We start from the raw sequence: 9705 nt of genomic DNA, 5'->3' as shown, positions 1-9705 counted from the left end.
CCCACCTCGAGGGGAGGGAACCCCAGGAGACCTGGCCGGAGCATCACATGCGCAGAGTGGGTCACGTGGGCGCGGGGCGGGGGCTGAGAGGCGGAGAGCGGGAGCCGGCGGATTTCCTAATGAAGTGTCTCCGCCTGCGTAGAGGGAATGTAGGGAGGGAGGTGGAAGCACTAGGAGGAGGGGAGGGGTGGAGAGAAGAGGGGAGGGATGGGGGAGGGGAAACAGGAGCGAGGTGTCTCCCCAGCTCGCTGCCTCTGGCAAGTGGAGTTTTTAAAAAGCTCCAGCAGATCATGTCATGACGACTTCGCTGCTCCTGCATCCACGCTGGCCGGAGAGTCTTATGTACGTCTATGAGGACAGCGCGGCGGAGAGCAGCATCGGAGGCTGCGGAGGAGGAGGCGGCGGCGGCGCGGGCGGAGCGGGGGGCGGCTGCAGCGGAGCGAGCCCCGGCAAAGCCCCGAACATGGATGGTCTGGGCAGCAGCTGCCCGGCCAGCCACTGCCGCGACCTGCTTCCGCACCCCGTGCTGGGCCGCCCGCCGGCTCCCCTGGGCGCCCCTCAGGGCGCCGTCTATACGGACATCCCGGCCCCGGAGGCGGCGCGCCAGTGTGCCCCGCCGCCCGCACCCCCCACCTCGTCTAGCGCCACCCTGGGCTACGGCTACCCCTTCGGGGGCAGCTACTACGGCTGCCGCCTGTCGCACAACGTGAACCTGCAGCAGAAGCCTTGCGCCTACCACCCGGGCGATAAATACCCGGAGCCGTCGGGCGCCCTGCCCGGTGACGACCTGTCCTCCAGGGCCAAGGAGTTCGCCTTCTACCCCAGCTTCGCCAGCTCCTACCAGGCGATGCCCGGCTACCTGGACGTGTCGGTGGTGCCCGGGATCAGCGGGCACCCGGAGCCGCGTCACGACGCGCTCATCCCCGTCGAAGGCTACCAGCACTGGGCTCTCTCCAATGGCTGGGACAGTCAGGTGTACTGCTCCAAGGAGCAGTCGCAGTCCGCCCACCTCTGGAAGTCTCCCTTCCCAGGTAAGGAAGGGACCCGAGCGCCGCCGCCGCCGGGGACCCCTCCCCGCCCTGCCTGCCCCGGGGCTCCGCGCCCCAGCCACCCCCGCCGTCTGGCCCCGGCGCGCCCGCTCGGCTGGGCTGCCTATGGAGCCGGCCGGGCGAGCTGCACTGAGGAATGCGCCGGGGAAGAAATCTGCTCCGACACGTTCTCTGTAGCTGCCCGGCCGAGAATGAAGCAATCACAGGCGCCCGAAAGCCGGGCCGCCAGCTCTCCTCCGTCCGGTAGCTCGCCTCCGCCTCCCCTTGCAGGCTCCAGCCTCCCGCCGGGCTCTTGGCCCCTAAACCCGCTTCCAGCCAGGGATGGGGGCGGGGTGGGCCTATAGTGCCTTGGAATCCAGGACAAAACCACCAACCCACCGAATAACTGGGGAAGGGGGAGAATAAGAACCCCCACTTTCTTTGACAGAATTTGCAGGATCGTTCAGGCATTAAACAGTATTTTTTAAATAGGGGACTAATTTGCTGGGGCCTACAGAAATGTGGGATTTCTTTTTTTCCTTTCTTGACTTATTTTAAAAATCTGGCCACGAATTTCCTGATTGTTGAGGGAACAGAAGATCCAAAATCTCTGGAGAGGGAGTGGAGAGGAGGCTAGAATCCCTCCCCAGCGTTGTAAAGTTTTCTTTGCCTCTTTGGTATATTGAGCTCAAACCTATAGACATTTCCACTGCCAACTCCCCCATATTTGGTCGAGAAAAGGAGTTAGTTATTGGTGCCCCAAACACAGAAAGAAGGGCGTGGGGATGAGAAATGAGAGAGGAAGATCTGTTCAGGGGCTTCTGGAGTCCAGACCCAGGCTGTGGACCGCTTGGTCTTGTCTGGCTAAGGATGGGAAGGGAGAATTCATTCCTCTCTTGTTCCGTCTCCAGTTGAAGAGAGAAAGGATCCTGTAAATCCCACCGCTCTCCTTGCGGACAAGACCAGTCCCAGGTTTCCCAAAATCACACCAAGAGCTTTGGATCCTGCCTTGTGCTGAGAAATCAGGATTCCGGTCTAGGGAGTCCAGCATTTGAGTCTGTTCTCCCTGTAAGCAGAGCTCAGTGGGAGAGCGTTCTCCCTTCTGATGCCTACAGAGGTCTTTGGGGGTGGGGGGCCCAGGGCAGCCACAGATGTCTCCCGACAGTGCCCAGCTCCCCGACCAGCTCCACATGCCAAGCTCAGGGATGTTTTCCTTGGAAAGCATAGACCCAAAGACCTCCTGAGGGTGGGCCTGAAATTCCTCTGCATACGGAATTGGAGGCAGAGGTAGGTGGTTTAAAAAAAAATACTGAATGATATTAGAGAGGGTAGCAAATAACATTCTTGTGAATATTATGAAATTACTTAGTATAACACAACTCAATACCAGGGTATGACTTACACTGGGCACCCTGACTTCTGATTGCCAGAATTAAGGATAGTACAATTTTAGTACACGGTATTATGCATCACCTACCCTGTATTGGCTATAATATTTTTATATAATATGATTTCTTTTATTAACTACCTAATATTAAATATACAATAATACATTTCTAGAAAGACACGTCACATGTTCATAATACAGCAATGTATTTTAGAGAGATGGCCCTTTAATTCTCTATCTCACCAAAACACAAAGCTTCTTAGGAGATTGGGGTCCAGCAGGAATTCCTGGGGCAGGGAAGCCAATGGGCTATGCCAAGGGGCTAAGGGGTAAGGGAGCAGGTGCCCACCAAACCCACTGTGGATGGGGGCACAGGCCCAGAGCAATGTGCAATGGGTTTAGAGTGAAGAGGTAGAAGAGAAGGAGCTCTTCCATGTATGAATGTGGTGTGGAGTAGGGGTGAAGGATAGGAGGAATCTGAGAAATATCTTTGAGCAAAATAAACATCTCAAAGATTCCCAGGAAAACAAAACAAAACAAAACAAAGAAAACCTCCACTAAAAATAAATACTTTTTTGATCACAGCCTCCTAGAGAAAAATATCTTTGAAATAAAAAAGTATAGCCCAATTGAGATTTAATACACTTGCAAATTATGGCATGGAAATGTATATAAAACCTAGCATGCCTCAGCAGCAGCTATGTGCTCCCACAATCCCCGTGTGGAAATAGAATTGGGCTGATGTATCTCAGTGAGTGCAGAGGTACAGGCAAGAGGCAGACAAATAAGAAATTATCTTCAGACACCCTCCATCTTTCTACCCACTCAGAGATCTTTTAGAAGTAGTGAGATTTCAAGATAACTCTGTCTATGCAATTGTGGTTTGTTCGGCAACATGTAGGCATAAACACTGCTGTCTCTCTACAGTGCCTCTGGCTCTGAGAAACCTCATCTGTGGTAGTCTGGGCTGGTGTGGGAGATGGAGGCAATTGTTCAGCAAGATCCAGATAATTAGGGCCGAGATATGTCGTGGCTTCTTCCTTCTCCCAATTATACAAACTCTTGCTTTATTGCTCTGTTTTTTTTTTTTTTTCTCTCCCTATGGTGAGTGTAGACTTTTTAATTTTTTTATTTTTTTATTTTTTTTGAGAGACAGAGAGGCAGAAATTCCAGGAGAGAATCAGAAAGGGAGAAAAAAGAGAGATGGGGTTCAGGAGAGAGAAAGAGGGAGAAAGAAACAGTGGGCTCTTTGGACCATACTAGAAGTCTTTACTGACAAGCCTTTGGATTTGGGTTGGGAAGAGTAGCAAGCCGGATTTCTAGCTGGACAAGGCACTCTTCAGAGCCCAGAGCTCGCTTGTGGGGGGCGGGTGGTCAAGAGTGGGTGGGCTGTGGGGAGCTGAACACAGGGGCCCCCAAGCCCAAAAAGAAAGTCATGGCTGAGCACTGAGATGATTTTTATTTACTCCTCAAAAGTGTTATCAGGTTTCCAGGCTTGAAGTCATTCGTGTGTGTGATCTGGAGGGAGACTAGGGAAGGGGTGATTGTAAGACTAATAACTAAGCCCCCACTCACTTTAGGCAGTGTACACACATCTCCAAGTCTACGCTACCAGATGTTTCTTCACCTCTACATACCACTTCCTTTCCAGATAAGGCAGCAGACAAAGAAAGGGGGCTTCTTTGAGAAGGCAAGACTGGAGTTATTTCCCCAGGAGGCCAAAGCAACCTGCAGTTGGTCTGATCCAGGACAAATTGGCTAAATCAATCCTTGGCATCCTATAGAGAAAAATAACCAGTTTAAACCAGTTGCCTACTTTTTAAACTGAATTTTTTTTAGGGTTGATTAAATCTGACTGGAAATTTAGAGCTAGAATTTAGGAAACCAAAATTGGATAGCTAATTGTGAGAGTTTAAGGAAAGTAAAGTAAAAAATTAGGGACAATTATCTGGCTAATTCAGAAACAAAAACCCACCTTTACCCTACTTTATTCTTCTCCGGGGAAAAGGAAGTGTCTTAAAGCTGGATTGTATTAGCTGGCCTATTTCCATTTTAAAACTTACTCTATCATTTTAAGAGTCAGAAAGTCTGGCTTTAAAATCTGGTTCTGCCACTTAAGTTATTTTACCCACTCTGAGCCTCAGATTCCTGATCTTGTAACATGAGTTTAACAAAATAATCCTGAAAAAATGTTCTGAGGATTAAAAACAACAATAACAACAACAAAAGCAACAAACTCATGGTATCACTACTTATCCTCTTCATTTTATTCTTGTCAACAAATCATCAATTTCCCAAATCATGGTTACCTCTGTAAGAGTAAAACAAATTTGAGAACTGAGAGATTTAAAGGCAAAGGTCTTGTTCAAAAACAAATACTTTTTAACCTAAAGGATCCATACTGTTTAAATAAAGTTATTTTGTTTCTTAGATTTTTTTTTAAATCATGGTCTATTCTCACAGAGGCAGAGAAAAATGCCAGGTCCAACAGTTTTCCTGAGAAATTGTCACCAGGACAGTCAAATGAGGCCATTGGACCCCATGTCTCCCATTTTCTTCCTGAGCATTTTATTTTCCCCTGCGTCTCACTGTGACCACTACTCTTCCCATTGTGTATAGAGTCCCTGAGAGAAAGCAGACCCAATGGGGATGGGTACAGGGAAAGTGTTCTGTGAGGGTGGGTTGGGAACAAACATTTCAGAAAGAACTTTGTGTCTTCCCTCTGGGCTGTGTCTATAGTTTCAAAAGGTGGTAAGAATGAAGGGGAAACCCCAAATATTCAGCCCCCTCATTAGCTTTCACCTAAAGTCTAATAATTACATGGAAAAAATTGAGGGCTGAGCTATCCAGATAATCTCCCTAGTTCCTCCACTTCCCCTTGAAAGTGTTGCTGTGAGCTTTATTGACAGGGATGAGGGTGGAGTAGAAAATGGAGTTAGAAGTGATATATATTGGTTTTAGTTTCTGTGAAATTCTCAGAGCCTAAAGAAACAGAACTGGTAGTATTGGTTTGGATGACAGGTATCTAGGGTTTAGGGTTATGGTTGGTGCAAAGGATGTAGACAGTTTCCTTCAGCCGTGAAGGAATGGAGAGGGAAGGGGGTTGGACCGGAATTTGTTCTGTTTTGGTGGGACTGCGGTGTGGACCCTCTACTTCCAGGGACACCTTATTCCCTATATCTCAGGTTCAGGACCCTCCACCTTGGGTGTTGTTAGGTGGTTCACAACATTGGACCCCCATTCCTAGAGTGTGGACCTCCAAGCAGGCTGGCTTCACCTGGACATTTATCTTCTATCTGTGCCTCACATCCCTAAAGTAGGGCCAGTGTCCAAAGGCGTGAAGACCCATCTGGTGGTCTGGGCCCACTGAAGCTGACCCCCTGCCTGCCGTGCCCTCCCTGAAACATATAACAGAATGCCTTCCTCTGACAACGGAGCAGAATATAAACTAATAAGCACCCAGGCAATCTAACTGCAGGAAGGAGGGATTTTTCTGAATATCTGAAATTCTGCAAATATGGCAGGCCAGGCTGGAATTTGGAGGGCCCCTTCTAAGTTCACAAGGATCCTAATATTGAGTGCTGTGAAGAGCCATATTGGGGCCTGAAACAAAAGAGAAAATCAGTAATACCGAACCCATGTTTATTTTTTAATTGATATTTTGTTCATCATGGATGTTTTTGTATTCGTTTTGCTTTTTTAAACATTGCATTAAAATGTCGTCTTGATTACCGAGTTTTTGGCGCCCCCTCCCTTAAACTTCGAGCCCAGTGGCCTCACCATAGTTGTGGTCTTGCTAAATAACAGAAATGAAAAGCATTAGGGAACTTCACTATGCAGACCAATCCTCTGGCCCCGTTGAGCCCCTGCCAGAACTCTGTGCCTAGGCAGCCTCGGGTCCTCTATCCCAGTCCGGCCGCGTGCCTCACTTCTTCCCGCTTGCCTTATCTCCCCGCAGACGTGGTTCCCCTGCAGCCCGAGGTGAGCAGCTATCGGCGCGGGCGCAAGAAACGCGTGCCCTACACTAAGGTGCAGCTGAAGGAGCTAGAGAAGGAATACGCGGCTAGCAAGTTCATCACCAAAGAGAAGCGCCGGCGCATCTCCGCCACCACGAACCTCTCTGAGCGCCAGGTAACCATCTGGTTCCAGAACCGGCGGGTCAAAGAGAAGAAGGTGGTCAGCAAATCGAAAGCGCCTCATCTCCACTCCACCTGACCACCCACCCGCTGCTTGCCCCATCTATTTATGTCACCGCTTTGTACCATAACCGAACCCAGGAAAAGACGCTGCGCGGCTGCAGGAGTATTTAATGTTAAGGAGAGAGAAGAACCCCGCCGCCTGGAGGCAGAGAGGCTCCATGGCTGTGCTGCTGGGCCATCCCCAACTCCCTATCCCATCCCCAGCCTCCACCCCCATCCAGATGGGACTCACCTGGCTTCAACAGCTTTGGAAATGGGTCCCGGGTGGGCCCTGCGAGGAAGGCTGTCGACCTCTACTCCTCCTTGCGCTCACCTTGCCAGAAAGTCCGGTGGCAGCGCAGAGCCCAATCATTCCAGCCACAGCAGGGTTGGGGAATCCCGAATGGCCCCAATTCTTGCCTCATCCTATGACCAGGCTGGTAGAGGACCTTCTCTAAGGGCGCAGCTTCCGGGCAGGATCTGTCCAGCTCATACTTTGCTTCGCTGTCCCTCCCGCACTCCTTAGGCAAGATTTCCCAGTAAAGATTTTCTGTGCATATTTTAAAAGTCGTGTTAATACTCATGATAATTATTAGGGATCTGGCAGGGTGATTGGAGTATGGATGTTTCCGTAAAAGCTGGAATTCCATAAAAGCGTTGACACAGCCCCTATTCTCCATCCCAACAAAGAAACTGCATTTTTGGGGGCCAGGTGGGAGCTGCCTTTGCCCCACTGCCTCCCCTGTTCTGCTCTGTCAGTCAACATGTGGAAATTCAAGGAGGACAAAGACTCCAGCCACGCTGCTAAATAGGGCTTCTCTCTCCTCTCTTTCTCTCTCCAGGTGGTAAGGTTGGGGATTAGGCCAGACACAGAAGCAGCTTTTTTCGAAGGATAAACATCTCTTCCAAAGAGATGGAGAGTGGGTCCCTCAACAAAGTTCCTTTCCAGTTACCTTTCCATCAAGGCACTAGCCCAGGAGGGACTCCTCACACTTTCACTTTTACTGATTTCCAGAGGAAAGCTAGAGGATCTAGTTCAAGAGGCAAGAAGATCTGGCCCTCAATTAGCTAAATGTAGATGCTGCCTAACAGTTCCCTCCTCAAAGGCCACCTTGGTGCTGTGGGGGCGCCTTGCCTCTTCCCTTCCCACTGGTGCATTACAAAACAGTGTTCTTTTGAAATGTTCATCAGGAATAGGCTTTTTTTTTTTAATGTTGTGTATCTGTATATAGTATTGTGATGTCTGAATGACAATGTACTGAATGCAAAAAGGAAAAAAACCCACAAACATGTTTTTAAAATAAAATCTTTTTTTGCCTTGATTTTATTGCTCAGATTCTTTCTGAAGTCTATTCTGTCCACTGGCTCTTCAGGACAGTCTACTATGCCCTGACTCAGCCAGAATGATCAAGGGGAGGAGTATAGAGATCACTCCCAGCTGGGTAGATTCCAAACCCTTGTTTTGCTCCACTTAAGTTTTTGAGTTATCTATACCATCTATATAGGAGAAAACTTCCCATCCTGATGCCCAACTTAGATGAGTGTTTGTTGAGGAAGTAAAGATGTAACTGGTGACTGAAAGGCCTGGAGGCAGTGACAAAAATACATTGATGGTCACTTCGGTTAATAATTGGGGCTCAGATCTGGTTCTGGGTACTGAGAAAGTAGCATCCCAGCTGGGAACTGGATGAGGTAAATGTGGTGGGAGCCGGCGGCAGTGAGGAACTAACCTTAGGCTCCTGGTGCCCTATTGCCCCAGAGGGCCCCAAATACCTTCAGCCAGTTCAGGACTGGAGTTGGGGCTGGGATGGGGTCAGCACAGCCTGCCAGGGGCAGCTTCAAGCTCAGCTTTTCCTGGCTGCACTCTTTTCTTCCTCCCACTTAATCTATGTAGAGAGACTGAGCTGCTAGGACCCCTTTGGCCCCCAGTTTGCCAAACCAATCCCACTTTTACTCTCTGTATTCCTGGGAACCCCAGTCTTCTAGGCAATGAGGAGCCTATGTAGATGCTACCACTAATGTGTTTTCCTGGTCGCGTCAGTGCCTATCTCCCTATCTGGCAGAGTTAATGAGATCATTAAGTTGTCAGGTTAAAGAGACTTTTTAAAAGCAATATAGCCTAAAACAATGTTATCTCAGATTAAATCTTTACTGCAGCAATTTTTATTTATATATAATATTTTTCCTCTCCTGAGACACAGAAACACTGCAGATGTCAGGCTGGAAATCAGAGTTCTCCATTCTCCCTTTGCCTGATGGGGCTGAAGATTTAACAATTTCATTTAAATAAATGTTCCTGGGGAATAAACACATGCACATTTTGCGTGCGCGTACACACACACACACACACACACACATCCCGAGTCTGAGAGAAAAAGAACCTGAAGAATTTGCCCTCTGTGGAGGCTCTGCTACTGACGTGGCTGCCAGTGTTGTTCTTCTGGGTCTCAACTCTGGGTTAACTACTAGAGAGCCACACGCTGCGCAGTGGAGATTTGAGGGAGAATAGGTGAATTTCCAGGAATAAGGTTAATTCTTAATTCCATCTCTCCTTTTTCTCCCCACCCACCATCCCAGCCTCTCTCCCAAAATCCCTGGGTTTCCCCTGAGATGAAAGGAGTTGGAGACTGAGTGTGTGTGTTTGGTCAGAAAAAGAAACTAAGTGGACAAGAAGCCTGGGGCTCTGTTACTATGACCCCACCCTTCCTGACTGCTTTGGGTAGTCCCAAGCACAGCTGTAGGCAAACTGGAAATTGGGGACTCTGATTAAAGAGAAGTCTAGAGTTCTCCGAGGAATCCCTCTGCTTCTGCATACAAACCCATACATAATCATATGAGGTAGTCATCCCATATTGAGGGAGCCACCCTAAGGCTCTAGAAGGGAATAATGAAAAAAAAAAGAAGAGGAGCCAGGCGCGATGGCTCACGCCTGTAATCCCAACACTTTGGGAGGCTGAGGCGGATGGATAGCTTGAGCTCAGGAATTTGAGACCAGCCTGGACAACATGGTGAAACCCAGTCTCTACCAAAAATAGAAAAACTTAACCTGGCGTGGTGGTGCATGTCTGTGGAGGCTGAGGTGGAGGGTCTCTTGAACCCCCGTGGGGGGCAG

The 9705-nt window shown here is 49.1% G+C and overlaps 1 protein-coding gene across 1 annotated transcript; it reads left to right on the top strand.

Moving 5' to 3' along the window:
- The first annotated feature begins 219 nt into the window (after positions 1 to 219).
- On the top strand, positions 220 to 7915 carry HOXC13 (homeobox C13). The gene is made up of 2 exons (XM_055249793.1): positions 220 to 1031; positions 6374 to 7915. The coding sequence occupies exons 1-2, from the start codon at positions 296 to 298 to the stop codon at positions 6628 to 6630; spliced, it is 993 nt and encodes a 330-aa protein (XP_055105768.1). The 5' UTR covers positions 220 to 295; the 3' UTR covers positions 6631 to 7915.
- Positions 7916 to 9705: the final 1790 nt, after the last annotated feature.

This window comes from Symphalangus syndactylus, chromosome 17, assembly GCF_028878055.3.
Source record: "Symphalangus syndactylus isolate Jambi chromosome 17, NHGRI_mSymSyn1-v2.1_pri, whole genome shotgun sequence".
In the NCBI taxonomy this organism is placed as follows: domain Eukaryota; kingdom Metazoa; phylum Chordata; class Mammalia; order Primates; family Hylobatidae; genus Symphalangus; species Symphalangus syndactylus.
The sequence above is the reverse complement of the archived record's forward strand: the minus strand, read 5'-3'. Positions and strand labels throughout refer to the sequence as shown.

Bases quoted from the DNA above. Each gene is read 5' to 3' on its own strand.
- HOXC13 (XM_055249793.1), top strand. From the start codon at position 296: ATGACGACTTCGCTGCTCCTGCATCCACGCTGGCCGGAGAGTCTTATG. The intron at 1,032-6,373 runs GTAAGGAAGGGA...ATCTCCCCGCAG, and splicing joins CTGGAAGTCTCCCTTCCCAG to ACGTGGTTCCCCTGCAGCCC.